Genomic DNA, 22,157 nt, shown 5'->3' on the forward strand with positions numbered 1-22,157 from the left:
GTGATAGCAAAAATTTGCAAAGGGAACATGACACTTCCCTGCATTATGACCCGGCAAACACCATTCACTATATAAGTTAAAGTTAAGTTATAAAGAAATCCCAATCCCTCAGAGCCACACGCTCCAGGGATCTAAACCTTGTTATCACAATAAACAAAACATGCTGAAGGGATAGGTTCCTGACCCAGAGACTCCCCAGACTCTGGAACAGACTGTCCATACATGTCAAGCAGGGTGCTTCTTTGGCCCTCTTCAAAAGGAACCTTGATGATTGGATGGGTGAAAGGAAATTCACCCCAGGGTTCACGTCAGTCATCCTGCTAGACATGGGTCTAGGGAAGTAAATAGTGTGGGATGAAACAGCCAGGGAATTGTTAAGGCTAGGCTTGTATAGGCCCTAGGGCTGATAGCCTAGTACCAAGTTATGTACCTATGAACCTATTGCTTGTTGTCCAAAAAGCTCAATGTAGCACTCTAACCTGCCTTCAGGTATTAGGACATCATACTAGGTTATATTTAACTGGGGTAGCAAAAGGGTATTTCACCTATATAGGGGAATCAGAGATTGCCTCTTTTTTCAGAAAGAAGTTACTCAAAGTAACAGTCTTATAAAATGAGTTTGGTAAGTTGTTATTTTACCAAACATTTTTCATTTACCCTATAAGGTGACATTTGCAAGGCAAATGATTATACATCAGATTATACCTTTTCCTTTGTCTAACCTGGCTTTACAGTATGTTTAATGGTTTTTGATTGCTGAAAAGTATTTTGGAAGAGGGATTTGAACCTCACCATATGCAATACAGGACGACATTCTCCATGTAGTAAATTATGCATTAAGCATCCAGCCTGAATCGATGACAATGACAGACCACAATACAAGCAAACCATTTTTGTAAAACTGACATTTACAATGATGCCATGAAATATTCTGATTTATCTTGGTTGTTCAACTACATAGGGAATAACTTTGGCTCCAAATTTTTTCTCAGAAGGCTTTAATTGCCTTATTCTTCTTTTTAATAGTTGGTTATGCTTCTGTTTCTTGTTGCTTTTTGCCATATAACTTATTTTTGATATTTTGTAAATTGTATTTTTGCTTGCTTTTTGTTGTTTGTTGTTTCTTGTTATTTTATAGTATTTATTTGTAACTTTGTTTTATATTTTAATAAACCTTAGCTCTAGACATCACAAAAATGCTAGTCCAATGACAGCTCTATCAAGAAAGACAGTTCTGGTTCCCATCACTTATGTCACAAAGACAACTTGTTTTAGAAACCTGTTTCAAGTGTAATTATTTTTTTTTCATGACTAGAGCACAAACTGATTGACACTGTGTTTGATTTCTCTAGGATTTTTGAAGAAACAATTCCAGTTGAATGCCTGGAGCTTCTAAATAAGTATGTTGTTTTTGTGTAATAGTTTGATTTGAACAAAATGTATTTGGAGTGATAGTCTTGATGCACTGAACCCTGAAATGTAAGTTAGACTCAGGATTTCTTCAAAGTGAATTAGTACCTGCTTTTTCAGCATATTACGCTGATAAGTTAACACTAACATTTTTAGTTTGCCACAACAAACTGGACAACTGTCTCAATAGCTGAACATTCTGCTTCAGCAACAATAATGCTGAATGTATATATGCATGAGAAAGAATGTTTATGTACATTTTAGTTTACTTTACCATTCTTAGAGAGATGCATTTTTGCAAATAAATTAAGTCCATTATTTTTTACAAAGCATTTCCAATGTTTTATGTACAAATCTGCAATTATTCTACTGAGATTTGCTATGTATCTGAATTTTGACCTTTATACTGCAATCTCTCACCACACTTTTCTACACCTTTCTTTGAAGTACTTATATTTCCTTAAAGTTCTTCAAACCACATCTTCTCTTCCTGGTTTCTTAAGGTACCAAGACCAAGGGCCGGATTCATGAAGGCTTGCACAGAGTGTAAGAGTAGTGTAAGACAGCAGACAGGCAATATGTCTGCCGAGCGATTCAGAAATAGCCGGCAGGGGCGTGCATGAGAGCTTCTAAAGCTACTCTTGCACGGACAGTGTTATGGTATGCAAATTACCTCATTTGCTGCTGAAAGCTATGCAAATGAGGTAAATTTGCGATCCTGGAAACACTAACCTGTCCGTGTAAGAGTAGTGTTATTTGCAGAAATGTACTCCGTTGGTAACGGAGTACCGTTCTGCAAACAGCTAAACAGAGCTATGTCAGCCCAAAATAAAGGATGCATCTAGTTGAGGAAGCATGCCAATGGCCAAATATAATGCCATTGTCATTTGCAAATGTTGTAAATCCTTAAAATCCAATTTTTTTCCCCTGATCGCCAATGTTTAAGAGTAGCGCAGCAGCGCGCAAACATGCTGCGCTTTAAATAAAATGAAAAAAGTGAAAAATTGCCACAAATGGGCAATTCTACTAAAAAGCATGTTCTGCCATGCAGGTGAATGGCAGGCTGAAAACAACATGGCCACTGAGTAGTGGTTGCTAAGGGGGGGAAGCTCAGTGCGAGAGATTTAACCAAGCATTAGTAGGCAATCCTATGCAAATGAGGATAAGGATAGTGAATCCCAATTTTCCCCGGCATGTGAGCCATGTCCCTAGAGTGTAAGTGTAGGAGTAGGGGAGTAGTAGTGTAGGAGATAGGTGACATCATGAGGGGGTATGTCCGAAAGACTGTAAGCTGATTGGAGCACAGTGGCTTGTGTATGCCCTAAGTTGCTCATGATTGCAAGAGGCGTGTCTACAGTTGTCCTAGCTGAAAACAAGAAACCAAAGGTGTACGCCGTGGTTTAGATCTGAAATTTCTTGCAAACGTGCACACAGTGTGTGCGTGCGTGTGTGTGTGTGTGCACCCGTGTGCGCGTGTTTGCGCTTGTTTGCAAGGCGCTGCCCCTTGTGGAAACAGAAATGGAAAAAGGAAGGAAAAGAAGTAGTAGGAAGTTAAACAAGGAGAACTAGCAGAGCTGCCAGGTGAAATATATCAAAATCAGCCAATTACACAGGCAGTAGAATAGCCAAGCCCAGCCCTTTAAACTCTGCAAACAGCAGTCTACCCTGTTTTTTCCCAAGAACTCTGCAACACTGTAGTATACAAAGAGTGAAAACTTAAAAAGCTTAAGTCAGACAAAATGTTAGGGGCTGCTATTGCTATCATAAACCAACATGTGCAAGGTGCTGAGGGTGGTGATGTTGTGAATGCTGCAGAGCAACCCACAGTGAGGAGACGGAGAAGAGTGTACAGACCCAGGGTAACCTACCAGGGGCTACAAGAGCTGGAGATAGTGGAGCACTATAGAGTGGACAGATACATCCTGCAGCAAATTGTTGAGCTGTGCCGGCCACACCTCACACACAGAACCAGCAGAGGGGAACCCATCCCAGTGGATACCAAGGTATGTGTTGGCCTACGAATACTAGCTACAGGTACATTCTGGAGACCAACTGGTGATATGATGGGGGTTTCACAGGCATCAGCATCCAGGGTACTGCACCAGTTCCTGGATGCCATGTCAGCACATGTCGGTGAGCACGTATATTTCTCCAATTCCAGTAAGGCATTGGCCAGCAATATGTGTCTATTCCACCAAATAGCAGAATACCCTGAGGTAGTGGGTGCAATAGACTGCATGAACATACACATCAAAGCACCACCCGGTGAGCGGGGTAGTGTCTACATCAACCACAAGGGCTTCCCCTCCATCAACTGCCAAGTCATGTGCCATGCCCAGGGTATAATAATGAATGTGTGTGCTGGCTGCCCTGGAAGCTATCACGATTCCCACATCTGGCATCTGACGCAGCTGTACCAGAGATTTGCCAATGGGGACATCCCTGACGGTAGGCTCTGAAGTCACAAACTAATATAAGTGAAATTGGAAGCTAAGATCTGTAGTACAGTAGTATGCCTCAAGCCAGTACGATAAGCAACAGTACAGACTGAAATGGAGTACCTGACATAGCAGTGCAGACTTAGCAAATGTGTATAAGTGTCAGGTGAACCCCTCATCCTATGTACACCCACAGTAACAATCAGGTGTGCCCCCGGGTAGAAGTGTACAAATAATAGCTGTCCCCCCTGTATGTAGAAATGTTGATAAGTCTATGCAAAGTGACTCATGGAATCCCTGCAGGCACAGCGTGCTTCCTGTCGATGTACAATGCAAAGGTGAGCCCTGAAGTAGAAACCAACATGATTTTTCACACACATATAGTATATATGTCCATACTGGGCATGCTCACACACTTAAACAATATTAGAAAATCTCAGTCAGCAACATACTGAAAGGTCATACTGGGCATGCTCACACACTTAAATAAACAAAGCAAATGTCAGGCAACAACATACTGAAAGGTCATACTGGGCATGCTCACACAGGCCATGTCTGAGTACAGCAGTGGTCCACACATATCTGGCAGTTGCATATGTTATGCCCCAGGAACCTGTCACTATTCACCAATCCTGCCTTGTGCACACAGTTATATGAAAACAGACACATATAATATATTGGAACCCTGTCATAATCAAACTATGTACCACAAGTACTTAAGTTGTTCACAGAAAGTGAAAAAGCAAAGAAGATCAATAAACCTGCAATCAGTATCATGAATAAACAATGTGCACTCCAAACATTATCCAATCTATGTTCTGGCAAAATAATCTGTGAAGGAGTCCATAGAGAACCATGACGCTTCCTTCTGCTATGTCATAAATAGCAATGCACAGTCATATATGTCCTGAGTCAGTGCAAACTGTAAATGACTGACATTGCCAACATCCTGTCAGACAGGATCATACATACATACCCCCCTCTCACTGACAAAAGGCCCTATCATCATACCTAGAGATTGTGAAAGCACAGATATCACATATAGAATGGGTAAACAGCTCCTTCCAAACCTGAAAACACGGCGTCTATGGGAATACATTGTTTCCATAGCTGTGTCATAAGTGAACTCCAGAACAAACAGACCCTGCACCTCAACAGTCTGTTGAGCCTCACCCTCTGTACAGGTTATGAAACTGTTGAATGTGTTACACCAACGTTTGGCACACTCCACAAGTGTTGGTGCACAACAGACCATGGGAACTATTGTCTTATAAGCCTATTAAGCCTGATCTGCAAGGCCATGGAGTCCAACATGATGAAACTCATAAACAGAGCTATTGGGAGCCTACAAATATCCAACCCTACCAATTTTGGTTTGGCCAGGGGCAGATCATGGTTCCCAAATCTGCTAGACTGTTTTCAAGGCAGTCACCCAGGACATACATCAATGAAATGAGCTACACACGTCCCACATAGACCTTGAAAAGCCCTTTTCCAACATCCCAGACACATGTCGTATCCACAAAATCAACAACCTGTGCATAAATATGTATTCCATCTGATGGATTGCCAACTGGGGCACAGATAGATCACACAAGGTAAGAATTGTGGGCAACTGTTCAAGCTGGTAACAACTGCTGTCCCCATGGCTCAGTCCTGGGACCCCTCCTGTCTGGTGTATAGTTTCAGAAATACAGTCTAACACACGAGGACTATGTTTAGCAAAGTTTATGGAAGACTGCAAAAAAGACGTCATAATCAATGTTTGGGACAACAGAGACATCCCTAAAAAGGGACTCAGTCAGGCAGATGTGGTGTCAAAATTATGGCCTCGAGCTACAGTCATACAAATACCACATAGGTGACAACACCCTAAATATGGGGGTGATAATAAGGGATCTATGGACACATGTGGATAGTCATCTCTACTTCCAGAAACACATTCACAAAGTGGTCAGACAATCATGCCATGTGTTCCCACAAACTGCCAAGGTCTTTGCATGTAGGTCAAAGGAGGTTCCCTCTACTCATCAGACATCAGACCCATCAGAGAGTACCACAACACACATGTGATGAATTTGACTAGGCATCTGCAGCAGCTGGAATGACCACTGAAGTACCTCAACAAGAGGATTACTGGCCTCAAACAGTTGCCTCATGCAACAAGACTGAATTTAACTCAATCTGTACTCTGTTGCATACTGTCTACTCAGGAGATCTCTGCCCAACAGAGAGGTCCATGTCATGGAAACACTCAGATCTGCTCTGAGTTACAGCTCAATGGCACTAAATATACAGACCCAACTGATATTGCCAACATTCTGGCAGATAGGATCAGTGCTAACTTTACCCCCCTCTCACCCATGAACGAGCACATCTCTATAATGGAAGACTGCAAAGTTGCTGTCATCACGGCTGCACAGACAAAAAACACTCTCCAAAGCCAGTATCACAGCATCCATGGGACCAGATAACTTCCCAGGCTGTGTTCTACACAAACTACAGAATGAACAGGCACCACATTGACATACCATGTTCAGTCATAACCTCACCTCAGGTTTTGTGCCTGCTGAATAGTGCACAGCGACGGTTATCCCACTACACAAGGGTGGAGACACCACGGACCCCAGGAACTAATGCCCCATTAGCCTGATGAGCCTGCTCTGGAAGGCCATGGAATGTATCATCATACAACTTATAAAAAACGACATTGGTAAACTCCAAACTCTGGACTACGACCATGTTGGGTTTGTAAAATGCAGATCATGTCTCCTAAACCTGATAGACGACATTGAAGCAGTCACCAGAACCATAGACAAGGGTAAGGTGGTTTGTACAGCCTATGTAGATCTTGCCATGGCTTTCAACACCATCCCCCACTCTGGAATTATAGATAAACCCACTAAACTAGGTATAAATTGCTATGTCATAAGATGGGTTGCCAACTGGCTCACTGACAGAACACACTGTGAAAGTAGCAGACTCCAAGTATGACTTTGGACCAGTGAAGAGTGCAGTACCACAGTGCTCAGTCCTGGGTCCTGTCCTGTTTTGTATCTACATCCCTGAAGTAGACTTTAACATGGAAGGTCTGTGGCTAATGAAGATTCCAGATGACTGCAAACTAGGAGCCATAATTGTAAATACTAAAGATGTGGACATCCTACAAAAGGGCCTCACTGAGACAGATGCCTGGTGTCAAAGCCATGGCCTCAAGCTCAATACCAATAAGTGCATTGTCATCCCCTTTGGTAAAAACTCCGTAGCCATGAACTACAAGATAGGCGGTAGTATACTTAACACTGAAAGTGTGATAAGAGACCTTGGGGCATAGGTGGACAGTGGACACACCTGTGATAATCACATCCCCACAGCAGTCAGGAGATCCTTCTACGTGGCACACCTCATCATAAAAGGTGTCTCATGCAGAATAGAAGAGGACATTGTTCCCCTCTACTTATCACTCACTAGAGCCATAATAGAGTACAATGCCCCTTTTGCTATGTACCTCACAAGACATCTACAACAACTGGAAAGCCTGCAGAAATACCTCACAAAGAGCATTAGCGGCATGAAATACATGCCATACACAGACAGTCTCAAAATGCTCCAGCTGTACTCTCTCGCATATCGCCTACTCAGAGGTTATCTCTGCCCAGCATACAAAGCTATGTCAAACACAGAGCTGTTGGACATGCTCCACGTAAAACACTCACAATCCCTCTGATCTTCAGCCCCAAAACCCAGAGTGAAATACAAAAGGAAGGGGTGTATCCATTTACCTTATGAATACCCACACCTTCAGGTTAGTGGCACAGCATGAGGCCTTGTAGACCATGCAAGTGCAACTAACATTGGGCAAAGCTGCTTATCAGATTGTAGCCTGCTACAGATCACCTACCTTGTTTCAGGAACCTCACTCAGTATTCCTGAGAACAGTGGAAAATATAAAGGTCCTATCAAACACCATTATATGAGGAGATTACAACTACCCAAACATTGAGTGGGAGAATTACTTGTGTACAACGTCCTTTGCCCAATGTTTCCTAGAGTTTAAAAACTGAAATGCCCTGGAACAGCTGGTCACCATGCCCACTAGAGGTGACAACATATTGGACCTGATCATCACCAACATGGGGTACCAGTGTTCCACAACAGAGATAAACCCTTCGCTGGTAATATCAGATCATAAAGTAATCACACTGGACATCCACATCCCGCCCCCCCCGTCAAGGAAACTACTGTGAAGACATCTTCAAAAGCAAACTGCACACTTCCCAAGACGAAAGTAGAAAGTTCCAAAGCCCCCTTGCTATAGGATAATGCTATACAATCTGCCAAATTATTTACAAGTGCATTCTATGAGCATCTACAGGGATGCATGGATCGAGACATCCCAAATAAAACCAAGATGCACTCCTCCAAAAATAGGAAACCAATCTGGTGGTCATCGCACATAAATAAGCTATACAACAGAAGGAGGAAACGAACACATGATAGAGCAAACTTCACAGAAGGAAAGGCATCACTGATCATTATTAGGAAGAAACAATGATCGCTCATAAAATAATACAAGGCCAGTTTCTAAAGACAAATTGCCAAGGAATGCAAGAATAACTACCACAAAACCTTCTTTAGCTATACCAAACATTTAGGTGGCAACTCTCAAATATGCTGTCAGCTACTGCAAAATGGCAAAAAGATACACTGAACCAACTTACATTGCCCACATCCTGGGGGACATGTTCAGTGCAAACTCCCCCCCATCACCCCCAAAATGGCCTGTGTCCATCTCAGAAGAATGCAGAGCACCAGACTTCATGGGCATGCAGGTAAAAACAGCCCTCTCCAAAGCTAAGAACACAACATCAATGGGACTGGATAGTGTACCAGGCTGAAACATACACCAGCCCCAAAAGGAACTACACCCTCACCTACATTCACTGTCCAGACTCAACCTTACCACAGGCTATGTACGCAAAGAATGGCATACAGCAACAGTCATCCAGCTCCACAAAGGGGGTGCCACAACAGAACCAGAAAATCATTGCCCTATAGGCCTACTCAGCCTGGTCTGCAAAGCTATGGAGCAAATTATCATGGAACCCATAAACAGAGACATTGGGGACCTCCAGACACTGGATTCTTTGTTAAAGGAAAATCCTACCTCCTAAACCTAGTTGACTTATTTGAAACAGTTACCAAGGACATAGATGGAGGTGAAAGTAATCCACACAGCCCACCTGGACCTCACTAAGGCCTTTTAACACCATACCCCACTCGGGCATCATGGACAAGCTTACCAGCTTGAACATTAACAGCTATGTCACAGGATGGGTGGCCAACTGGCTCACAGATCAAACACACATGTTCATAGTTGTGGGTGCCATGTCTGACTCTAAACCAGTCACAAATGGCATCCCACAGGTATTGGTCCTGGGACCCCACCTGTCCAGTAGATACTGTTCAGAGGTACAGGCAAGCATGGGAGGAGTATGGCTGAACAAGTTTGCAGATGACTGCTGACTTTGGTCCATAATCGACTCTATGGCTGACACAGACATCCTCCAGAAGGATCTTACAGAGACAGATACCTGGTGTCAAAACAATGCCCTCAAGCAGAATGCCAAAGAATGCATGGTCATCCCCTTTGGTTAAAACAAAGTGCACACAAATTACCACATAGGTGGTAATCCAGTATGTATGGAGAATGTAATTATGGCCCTGGGGACCCAGGTAGATAGTAAACTCTCCTTTGATGATCACATTGCCAAAGTGTTTAGAAATTCCTTCTATGTAGCCCACCTAATGTCACCTATTGTAACCCACTTTGTCTAGTCTGATGATGTCACCATCCTACAAATATACCTGTGGAAAGGAGAACTCCCAGTAATGTGTATAGCACATCTTGTAAATGCATACTGCTCTAATATCGTTAAATAGGGGTTTGAATCCTGCACTTGACGAGTGTGTGTGTCTATTTCCTTGTAGAGGAGCAACCTTTTTGGGGACAACTACAACACCTTAAAATTGGTATACTTATCTTTGTCAAGTCTGATGATGTCACCATCCTACAAATATACCTGTGGAAAGGAGAACTCCTATTAATGTGTATAGCGTGTCGTGTAAATGCATACTGTTCTAGTATCAGAAAGTAGTTAAGTAGGGGTTTGACTCCTGCACTTGACAACTGTATGTGAGTGTGTGTGTGTGTGTGTATATTTCCTTGTAGAGGAGCAACCATTCTGGGGACAACTACAACACCTTAAAAGTGGTATACATATCTTTGTCAAGTCTGATGATGTCACCATCCTACAAATATACCTGTGGAAAAAATAACACACAGTAATGTGCATAGTGTGTCGTGTAAATGCGTACTGCTCTAGTATCATAAAATAGTTTGGTAGGGGTTTGAATCCTGCACTTGATGAGTGGTGTGTGTGTGCCCTATGTGTGTGACACGGTTGGCCACTGTGTAGTGTGTTTTGCTTTTACTACTGTATGACATATAACAATAACAACAGTATGTGCATTGCATGTCAGGTAGCTGTGTGGCAATACATATACGTACATGTGACCTCAATTATTTCATAGGTGGGAACCCTGCTTTCTCCATGAATACATCTGTTATCTTTGCCAGAGTGTGCTGCCGCTTTCCAGACCTTAGGTCACATCTGTACGCTTGTGACAAGCCCAGCCACTGCAGTGATCCCTGGCCTAGGTCATCCGTGTCACACACACTCATTACGGTTTCTATTGAATAGTGTGAGTGAGGGTTTATGCCTGAGGTATATTTCAGACCTGTTCAAATGCAGCAAAGTCTGTCAATGATGGCTATTCATTATAGGTGTACAACAACCTTTGTGGATATGCATGCAGACCCCTTATTGCTTATGTGATTCACCGAGAGATTTCAAAATACCTTTGGAAACGTGATTACCAAAGGAGAGATGACATAACACTTGGCTGTATGTACACATCAGTACCTGTTCAACATGTTGGGGGCTACTAACTATGTGGTACTGTGGGGATACTATGTTTTGTAAAGGTGGATGACTATGCTTTAGTTGGCTTATAGCATTACAGCATGGGTTTGACAACAGGTATCTGTCTGTATGATACCCTTGCGGAGGATGTGTGTGTCATCTGGAGAATGCATTACAGGCCACAGTATGCATTTCCAGATGTGGATGGACATATCCCTACTGTGTTTGCTTGTACCTAAGAGAGCTATATTCCAAACAGGAGTGGTCCCAGGAATGGTTGCAGGTGAACACCACTGGTTACTGGCATAGTATAGTTCCTGAAGGATACAAATGTTACTTTGTGTCCTACATCTGTTTGTCAGTTGTCAAGACATCATCTAATGATTGTTTATGGTCTGACTGTTGAGGTTATGTATACTACCAGAATGCAAACCAATGACAGATAGTAACAGTATCCCCCACAGCACAGTGTCAAACCATGTCATACACACATGTGTACCCAAGTTCCAAAATGTGTGTAGTACAATGCATACTGGCCACCAATAGAAACTATGGAGTGTTAACACTGTGTAATACAGGGCATGTCACCCTGGCCATGTGTCCACTATGCTCGTACATGCAGACCTCCACCATGTTCACAAATGTCCACTTGCAGACCTGTGCTGCACACATCCCACATGTACTGTCCACTCCATAACACATGCTGCCAATACCACACACATCAGCCAAGTGGCACGTGGGTGGACAATAGACTATTGGAATTAACACTGGTGTAAACAATACTACATTGACAATCATAGCTTTAATGCATCATGCCTGCTCAGCTACACCTTCAAGGATATCATTACACTTTACTGCTGACAATGTGCTAACATTGCTATACTACTATAATGTCACCCTGTGCATCAGCACCATGTTAGCCTGTTTCTGCATCAATGTTACAGATGATAGTAGGTGGCACAGGTTTCATCATATGCACGGGGTGTGTTGTTGGTTTGCCAGAGGCCTACATTGAGCCATACAATTGACATGTATGTGTGTGTGTGTGTGTGTGTGTGTGTGTGTGTGTGTGTGTGTGTGTGTGTGTGTGTGTGTGTGTGTGTGTGTGTGTGTGAGAGGGTCAAGAGTACTGGTATGGGTCAATGTTGATGTAATGTGTGCAGGTATGTGTTAGCCCTAGGTGTCTGGTTTTTGTGTGTGTGTGTGTGTGTCTGCATGCACACAGTTCCACCATGTGGCTGCCATATACGAGGATGTGTGGGACAGCCACAGACTGTACCTGCCAGGCTTTACAGATCACCGTCTCTGGCCACAGATATGGTACCTGTGCCTGGCAGGTGTGCTACTGACAGTATCAGGTATTAAGCCAGACTGGGTACTATCCTCAGAGGTAGACATATGTACACTGGACCCAGGTTCCTGCTGGGACTGCCCAGAGCCACGTGCACATGGTATTCTAGGATGGTCTATGGACAGCCAATGCTGGGGCTGGTACTGGCACTATGGGAGTGGCTGTGACTTGAGGGACATCCGCGGCGACTGCCAGCTGCTGATGTTGCTGGCATACATCCACGTCAACATCTCAACCGTCCCGCACTGTCCTGACACATGGACATGACATTGCGGAGGACATCTAATGTCTCACCCCAATGTCTATCAGTGACCTCAGTGTAATTATGGATGGCACCTGCTAGGTCATGGATACTGTCATTTATAGCGGTGTTATGTGCCCTTAGTCCCTGTCTGGTGTACCATTCCATATGTGCCTGTGCCTCCATGACAGTCAGGAACATGCATGAGGTTATAAGACCTGTGGCACGTCTGCCAGGGGCATGATGACCAGCAGTGCTCTGACGAGAACCCCTGGACATCTGCCTATGTGGTACCTTTCCAGACCTCTGGGTATGGCTGCTGTGTCCGGATGCATGTGCCATAGATACCACAGGCCATTGCCGACTGTACACTGTCCCTCAGCTAAGGGCATTGGTGATGATGGATGTAGTGGCAGTATGACTGTGTGCATGGATGGGGTGGACGCTTATGTACTGTCAATTGGTGGCCCAACGACAGACCCTGGCAAACATGCCTGTGCCTCAACACTTCTATCCTCATTATCACTATTTCTGTCAGTGACATCAGGTTCCCTGCTGCAGTGAACCAGCCCAACCTCAGCACCTGTGAGAGGAAGACAGGAAACACACTTTACGACCTGTACATGATGTCAGAACACATGCAAACATGCACTCATGAGAAAATGCACACATGAACACATGCACACATGCACACATGAACAAATGCACACATGCACACATGAACAAATGCACAAATGCACAAAGGCACACATGAACACATGCACACATGAACACATGCACACAGGCACACATGAACAAATGCACACATGAACAAATGCACACATGAACACATGCACACACACACAAACACACATACACACACACACACACACACACACACACACACCACCAGCAATCCAGAACATACTCAATAGCAGTTGATGGTGGGGCACAGTATCACAAGCCAAAAATTCATATCACATGTGTCAGCGTGCAGGACGTGTGTTGCTCAACAGCATGCAGTGCGAGTGTAGACACTCCTTGCTAATAACAGTATACATGGCTTTGATGCATGTGTGTTGTTGTTCAGTGATTGGCCTCATCCTGGAATGCAATGTGTACATGGACACAACATTGCTGTACAAGTATTACAAGCTCTTCAATGTGCTGTACACCATTACTCACAGGTATACATACCATGGCTGGATGTTTATCTGTGTGTCACATAGATGTCCAGTACTGATTAGAGCGTCTGTGTCTTTAGAAGTTAATTGTGGACACAGGTTTAGCTCATGCATGCTATGTATACACACAGGATGAGTGGTACGTGTATACCTGATTTAATACCATTGCTCAACATAGCCATTGTACAGTAGTTATAGTGAATGTAGAACATATTGTGGACATGCCAGTGCCAGCCATGACATGGCATGCTACAACACAACTGCAACATTAAACATCACACATACCCAATGTGTGTCATGTGACCTATACACTCAATAGCATTACAAGACATATATGTGTCACTTTGTGCAAATGGTGATTGCTATGCATATTGTGTATAGGTGCATATGTTTGCACACACACAACATTGAGGTGTATACCAATGAATGCTATGTGTAGTACCGTGGTTACTGTAACTGGATGGGGTGTAGTACCATGAGCCATCATCATGCAGCAGCATGTGGTCACTCAAGGCTACTAATGTGTGCCAGACTGGCACCTATCATGCTGTACCTGAACCGCAGTACCATGGCTACATTCACCATTTCACAGCCAGTTGTTACATGGGTTTGTAAGGTGCCCAATAGGGAGCATTGCCTAATGTGAATGTGTTGTGTGTTGAAGAGTGTCGCACCACCCCATGATAGGCCTCTACCCCTCAGGTATATTATGTGTGCTGTGTGGATTACATTTTGGATACTGGAGTGTGACCTTACAGCGGGTGTCTGAATACGCCATGTGTAGCATATTAACATGTACTGCGTATGACGGAGTTGTGTATGTTGTGTGCATGTGTATCAACTCTGCCTATCCAATGTCCATTACAGTGTAGCCACAATTGTTTGGGATGCTGTGTGTATTGCATGTGTTTGAGGCAGCTACTCACTTTACTGAGATGTGCATAGTCTCACAGCAAACATGCACAGCATGCATTATGCGTAGGTGTGTTACATGTGTACATGGCCTACACCTCACCTATGACATGCACATATTATTTGCAATATTAAATGTAGAACACACTCACCAGCATGGGTATGCTGCCTTGCTGTCACACAAGAGGGACCTACAAGGATATGAGACAGTTTGTCAGTGGCGACAACTGTGGCATTGCTACTGTGGTTTTGCAGTCTTACAGTAGTACAACGGTTGACAGTCACAGGCCTACAGATCATGTTCCAAATTATCAGTATTGCACAACACCAGGCTCCACATCATCTAACTACACAGTACACATCTCACATATGCAAGATCTACCAATAGAGATAACAGTAATCTACAGATATGCCATGTTACCTGCATGCTCCATGTGAACTTGCTGGGGGGCTCCGGCCTCCATGATGATACATGTCTGCTGTTGTTGTTGGCCGGGAGCCACCAGGCTCAGGAGCAGCTCCTCCACTCTGGTGAGGGGGGAATGGGTGGTAACCCCACCACCTGTGGCAAGTTGTTGCCTACAGACATCAGACGCATGCTGTCGGACATGTCTAAGTAAATCACTGCAGTGATGACATACCTGCTTATGTGTCTGGTTATGCACTCCTATGACATTTACCCTACGGACAGCATCTTGCCACAGTGCAGTCCGCTCATGCTGGTCCTGGCTGGTTCTTGAGAATAGCAGGGTGTAGTTTTGCACAAGACTGGATGTTATGATTTCATCCTCTGCTGAACTATAGGATGAGTTGTGATGGTGGGCCATGACCCTGGAAGACAATGAAACTATATGTGTGAGCAAGTCATGTGGCACACAACATTCTACACTACAGTTATCACTGAACTGCCATAAATAGCAACCTATTGTCTGTCAGAGGATACACACTTTCAGTACCACATATCAGTGCTCAACCCACAACTGCCTGACAGTGCTTTGCACGCTTTATATATTAAACCATTTTCTGCACAGCAACAAAGAGAAACCACTATGTAAGACTATACAACAGTACATGGCACACTGTAAGCGACACAATGCACCAACTAGCGTCAGGAGGTATATATCAAGCGAATGCATAAAGAAATATGTCATCCATTGCAATGATTGTAAAGTCCAGTTACAGTATTACCAGTATTCCACACTAGTTGTTGATGGCAAACCCCTGCCTAAAGTATGTGCACATTCATGAATAAAGGTGGCATATTGCTGTACTAGACTATACATGTTGCTGGTTATGCACTTATATACTGTAACACACATATGACCGAGGGCATGTTACAGGCATACCCACACACACATCAAACATACATACGGGACACAGAGGTATGGCAACCCAGATGAGCTTTACATGTGTACCATACAGTGCTGTGTGTCAGTACTTACAAACCCTTATGTCTGAGGTATGTAATCTGTGAGGACTACAGGGAACACACAAAACAGTGTTTCCAAGCAATGTGGACATACACCATACTGTGCTGTTTAGGCCTACCGCTTCAGGTAGTACTACAGTTCATACAGGATTTGGATTCACCAGCAGTACCAATAAATGAGCATACATGTACTGCTTTAGCCTCCAATGGCACACCCCAGTTAATGCCAAGGGACTACGTCAGACCATATGCCATACTGCTTTCTCTGGCTAGCAATAGCATACCCATCTTTTGCTGGAATCAGAGCTGGGACACATAATACCATGACAGAAACAGTTTCCCACTAAGCTATCCCACATATACACAGCTGTGACACATTCACCAACACATTCACCATCACACTCAGTCAACCTCACATTGCAATTATTGCAACAAGTAAATGTGGGTGTGTATTGGTTCATAGATAGGTAATAGGCTATTGGCCCTAGGGCCTATAGGAGCCTAGCCAGATGGTACCCTGGACTTTAACACCCAAGTAATTTAATTTCATGTGCCCCTGTCAAGCAGAGCCACAGAGGTGATTCCCGGGGTGTATTTCCGATCTGCCATCCAATCATCAAGACTATTCATGATGAGTGCTACTGAGGAGCTTTGTTTGCTATTGATAGGTAGTCTTTTTCAGAGTATGGGATGTCTCTCAGGTAGGAATCTATCCCTCCAGTATGTTCTGTTTATTGAGGTGACAAGGTTTAGGTCCCAGCTCGTAGGGATTGTGATCTGTTTATGTGGAGCATGTCCAACAGCTCTGGGTTTGACATAGCTTTGTATGTTAGGCAGAGTTCACCTCTGGGTTGGCGGTATGCGACACAATCTAGCTGTGGTTTTGTGAGACGGTCTGCATAGGGTGTCTGTTTGGGGCTAGTAATACACTTTGTGAGGTATGTCTGTGGCCTTTTCAGTTGCTGTAGATGCCTTGTGAGGTGCATACCAGAAGGGGCATTGTACTCTATAATGGGTTTTGTGAGTGATGAGTAGAGGGGAACACTGACCTCTTTTTCCCTGGATGACACACCTTTTGTGATGAGGTGTGCCACGTAGACAGATTACATGACTAGTGTGGCACTGTGATTATCAAATGGGAGACTACGGTCCACCTGTGTCCCATGGTCTATTATCACACTTTCGGTGTTAAGTCAACTACCACCTATGTGGTAGTTCATGGGTACAGAGTTTTTAGCAAAAGGGATGCCAATGCATTTTCGACATTGAGCTTGAGGCCATGGCTTTGTCACCAGGCATCTGTCACAGTAAATATGACTCTCTCTCTCTCTCTATATATATATATATATATATATATATATATATATATATATATATATATATATACACACACACACATACATATAAACATCCATTGGTGTACATATAGATATACATATAAGCAAATATACAGTCCACCTTTCATGTTGGGAATATCAATTATGCGAAGGATGTGAGGTATACAGTTATGTAATGATATTGCACAGTCTTATGCAAAATGCATTGAAGGTGTTCTCAGCCCATGTGGCTTTAGCAGGCCTCACTGGCTGCAACACTGCAAACCTAACAAATCACACCCACAGCGTTTAACCACCATGTCATATACCAACACTGTATGCTGTCTTGTTTGCCACACACTACTACCTACATACAAATATGCACATAACAACCTCCACCAAGATATATATGACCTCCCTTCACAAACAGTTGCAGTATGTCCCTTGCTCTATGCACATGTAAAGATGCTAATATATCTGACATAGATATATCTCTCCGTATGTGTGTGCCATACACACACAAGGTCCACACTGTTGTAAGTCTCTGGACCTCACGGCTGACCTGTTGGGCCTTGCTGCAACATGAACAGGTGTCACATGTGAGCACACAGTGATATTAGACGGTGTATATATAGCTGCAAATGCTAGATTAGCATACTAGCCTGGTACAGCAGTTGCCAATGCTAAGCTACACGTTAATATGACTATCATGCATGTGTTAGTCTGTCACATCCATGTTTATATAGCTGTATGCGCTACTCCCCCAAACAGCCATTGTCCACACTATTGTACAGAACACAGATAACATGGATCAGATTTTTGACATTTAATGCTGAGCTACATATGTCATAGTTATGTCCCACTGCACACAGCTACACACTGATTTGTCCATGGCAGTAGTTATGCAGGGCATCTGTGCATAGATACGTACTGCTGCCACATATGGATGTTTCAAAGTATGTAGAGTAATCTTCAAATACATCTACTACATGCCAGTAAATACATATCTGTTACATACCTTTCCTTTGTATGTGTTGGTAGTATTACGTTCCGTGTGTTTTGTTAGGTTTTTTTTGGTTGATGTGGGTTGGTGTGTGTCTCTCTCTGTCTCTGTCTCTCTCTCTCAATCTCTGCAATGGAATGATTGCATGTGTGGCCAGGAAGTACAGCCTGCTTTTATAGGTATCTGCCCATGTGCATGTGATGGCCTCTGCACCAATTGGTGGCCACCATTTGGTAATTGCATGCAGCCTGCTGTGTGGTAATTGCAGTACTCACTGTCATAGCAACCCAATGGTATAAATTGCTATGTCAGGTAGGCATAGCCCTTTCAGCTTTCCAAAGTGGGGTCCATGCTTGTTTGCTGTGGACATCGTTGTGTAAGTCAGAAGGTTGGTATAGTTCTTATATCTGAAGCTAGGGGTGTAGCCAGTGATTTAAATGTTGTACTCAGACCTGAATGTTGCCACTTCCAGTACACACTTGTCGGTGTAGAATTGTACTCACCCCTACAAATGCTAACACAAGATACATGGGAGTATGTATTTTCTTTTCTACTTATACAATTAACTGCCATACAAAAGTAGTTATTGAGATGTATTCATTTGGCACATGAACTGTTTGTGAACTGCTATACTGTGAATATTAATGTACTCACTTCTGCACAGTTTTTGCTTTTTTATTGACATGAGCACAGGATGCTCAAGAAAACTGGACAATTCCAGTACTGAGTATGCCTACCTACATCCTTGGTAGACCCTTAACACACAGGTATATTGTAAATTTGGGTGGGGATGCAGACATACAGAGAGCATTATGTATTATTGTGTGAATGTTATCTTGCTGGACTTAAATGGTTGCTGTGTACCTGTTAGTTTAGCAAGGCAAGTAGTCTGTCTGCATAGCTCCCAACTGTAGACCTATCCAGATGGTAGCCAGACATTAGGCTGTTATTTTCTGTCTGTGCAACGCACAGGTCTTTTCAGCACTGGTACAATGGCATTGTAACAGTCGTTTGCTACCAGTACATGGCTACATCCTTTGGTATTTCAGTGTTGTACTCCTACATAAGGGTATGCTTGTGGAACTCCTTCCAAAGCTATTTGCACAGTGTGTAACAGCAGAAAAGCTGATATGCCTATGTGTTTCTGCCTCGGCCAGGCCTCTGAAACACTCAGGTACATATTTGAACAGAGTGAGGTAAAGGTAGGTAAAAGTGAGGTACACCTTCAAAATATTAGAGACAGTAAGTGGAGACTTTGGGAGAACCAGTACATATGGATTACTACAACTTTTCTGATGTACAAGCAGTGTCTAACTCCTACATATTGTCATTATTCATTAGGTGTAATACCCCACCTTTCTGCCTAATGTCAGTACTTTTTAGGGGATTCAGAGGGACACAGCTAACATATGATTCAAAATCAGGGACATCCCTGATATGTAGTCACAGTTGGGATGTATGTCCTCTGCCCTAGTCAGATATGCCAGTGTTTGTCCTGCTATGATACTGTGTGGGGGTTGTAAAGTGCTGCTGTAACATCATTTACTGCTAGAATGGCTGGTTCTCTTATCACAGTCATGTAATGCAATTCCTCAACAACTGTTGGTAAAGTTCCACAGAACAGGGTTTTTGTTATGGCATTCCTATTTTTCCTTTACATTCACTCATTCTGATGCATGATATAGTTATTTCAGCAACAACCTGCTGTATATCTACTGTGGCTTAGTGGTACTTCATGCAGTCTAGTGTGTCCAAGGTCCAGGTTTCGAGACTGACAGAGGTGTTTTATTTTGCTGCTAAGCAGAACAAGGGCCCTCACATGCAGGGTGACTAAGGCACTTTTAAGCAGTTGTAAGCGGGTTTGCATGGGTTTGCGTGAAGCTTAGCAATGCTTAGCTAAGTGCATACAAGCGCACACTCGCGCAAACCCGCTAACTACTGCTTAAAAGTGCTTACTCCCACTAACCCTCACGCTCATTTCTTTGAAAGAAAAGAAAATGGGGAGATAGGACAGTGGTGAAAAGGGGGCACAAAGAGGGAAAGACAGTAGGGGAAAACAGCTTGAGATGTGCAGGACGGGTGTAGGGAAGGACCATAGCTGCCCATTGCTTTTACAGCAACAGCTGTGCATATGCAATAATTTTGGAGGGAAATATGAAACCTTCCACCCCTGAGAGAGGGGTGAGGACAACAAAGTATGTTGTACTGCCAATTAAACTACATTTTATATGTCCAGTAGACATGTGTACAAAATAGGCAGCTATGTATGGGGTGTAATTTTTTCTTTGGAGCAGATTGCCCTTTTTTTCCTTTTTCCAGGTGAGAGTGGAATGTGGGGTAGGGGATGTAGGTATATTTGGGGAGGTAGGTTGGGGAGGTAAACAGACAGGACAAACAAGACGTATACAAAGGTGGAATATGACACATGGGGGGGTGAACAACATTGGCGGGGAAGGATGTTTGGAAACCGCAAGCCCATGAGCCCACAGATGGCAATAGTGGAACTGAGATCCCCACCCATGGGCAGTCACCACTGCACCTTCACAGACCAGAGGGTGGCTGTGCTGGGGGCTGTGTAGGAGGGGCAGGCTCACCCGTGAGTCACGCCACTCGTGCCTCAAGCTGGCATAGAGGATCAGAGACAGAACGCTGGATCTCCCTAAGCACAACAGCCCAGACCGTTCGGAGGGAGAGAGGAGGCCCTCCTTCACCCACACTTGCATGGGGGATGAGCCCCATCCCCTGCAGTGCTTCCACCCAAAGGTGGTGCAGGCCCAATGGAGGAGGAGGTCCCGGGCTGGGCACCAGACCTGCTGCTGCCAGTTGCCATCGCCAGCTGAGGTGGGACAGGTGGGTCTGCTGGGACTGGCCTTCCCATAAAGTCTATGTTTAGGGGGATTTAATGACAATATGGGTTGGTAACAGCCAACAGTATTCCAAATTAGTTGTAACAGCATGTAGTAGTATTCCCATTAACCCAACACACCAGAGCTCCAACAGTAGAACAAGCATAACACATGCATATATAGATCAACAGTGGACATTCCAACAGCATGCAGGATTAATTGGTGGCAACAGGCCATCAAGATTGTGGTATTTGAACAGGGCACATGTATCAAAGTAAATGCAGATATTTATAAACCAATAGGACATATGTCCCAACAAATGTTTTGAGATTAGACATACCCATTGAGGTGTGGAATTGCATTGTTTATGCACATACAGTAGGGTGTAAAAAGATACCTCCATTAACAACTTATATATACTTATAGTTTACACTACATTCCTATTGACTGCAGGTATATATCCCCTACATGTATTATTACACTAGGCAATGTCCGTTAAATTGTGAAATGGGTTTTGCTATTTCTTTATATATCTGACCTGTATCTGACATACAAACTGTCCAGGATGCAGATGTTACTGCTACGTATTTATATATTACATTTATATTTATATATCTACATATCTAGATGTGTTCATGTGACATTATCAGTTATATTTTAAAAGCCCCCTACATGTCTAGCAGCACACTGACATTTCTGGGGAACACAATAACAAGCTACTCATGTGCCAGATTAACCTGTAAATGCCGGCCATGAAACAACAGTTGAGGACTGTATATATGCTTAACAGCTACTGGCACTCCCTTCATCCACTTTATATGGGCCTACCCAAGTGTGGGTTGACAGCGCTTAATGCAACAGTAGTATTTCTATAATGCAATAGTACAACAACATATCAAAGAAAGTGACACGGACACACTCCAGGTATTATACCTTTATTAATTACATAACACACTTTTCTAGAGGCTCTCTCATTTATTTGATATAACAGTGCATGCAGAAGACTTATTCAAGACATATTATACCTTTATTATTGGGTTACAACACTCTTTTTCAGGCTCT

The 22,157-nt window shown here is 43.5% G+C and overlaps 1 protein-coding gene across 1 annotated transcript in view; it reads left to right on the forward strand.

Annotated features, from left to right (window-relative positions):
* LOC122795985 (cGMP-dependent protein kinase 1-like) overlaps nucleotides 1-22,157 on the forward strand; it is a 1,306,845-nt gene that overhangs the window by 773,261 nt on the left and 511,427 nt on the right. The window contains exon 10 of the mRNA XM_044064466.1: nucleotides 1,353-1,400. Coding sequence (XP_043920401.1) covers nucleotides 1,353-1,400 — 48 coding nt within the window. The remainder of the gene's footprint in view (nucleotides 1-1,352; nucleotides 1,401-22,157) is intronic.

Source organism: Protopterus annectens, chromosome 2.part2, assembly GCF_019279795.1.
Source record: "Protopterus annectens isolate FY-2018-M chromosome 2.part2, PAN1.0, whole genome shotgun sequence".
NCBI lineage: Eukaryota > Metazoa > Chordata > Ceratodontiformes > Protopteridae > Protopterus > Protopterus annectens.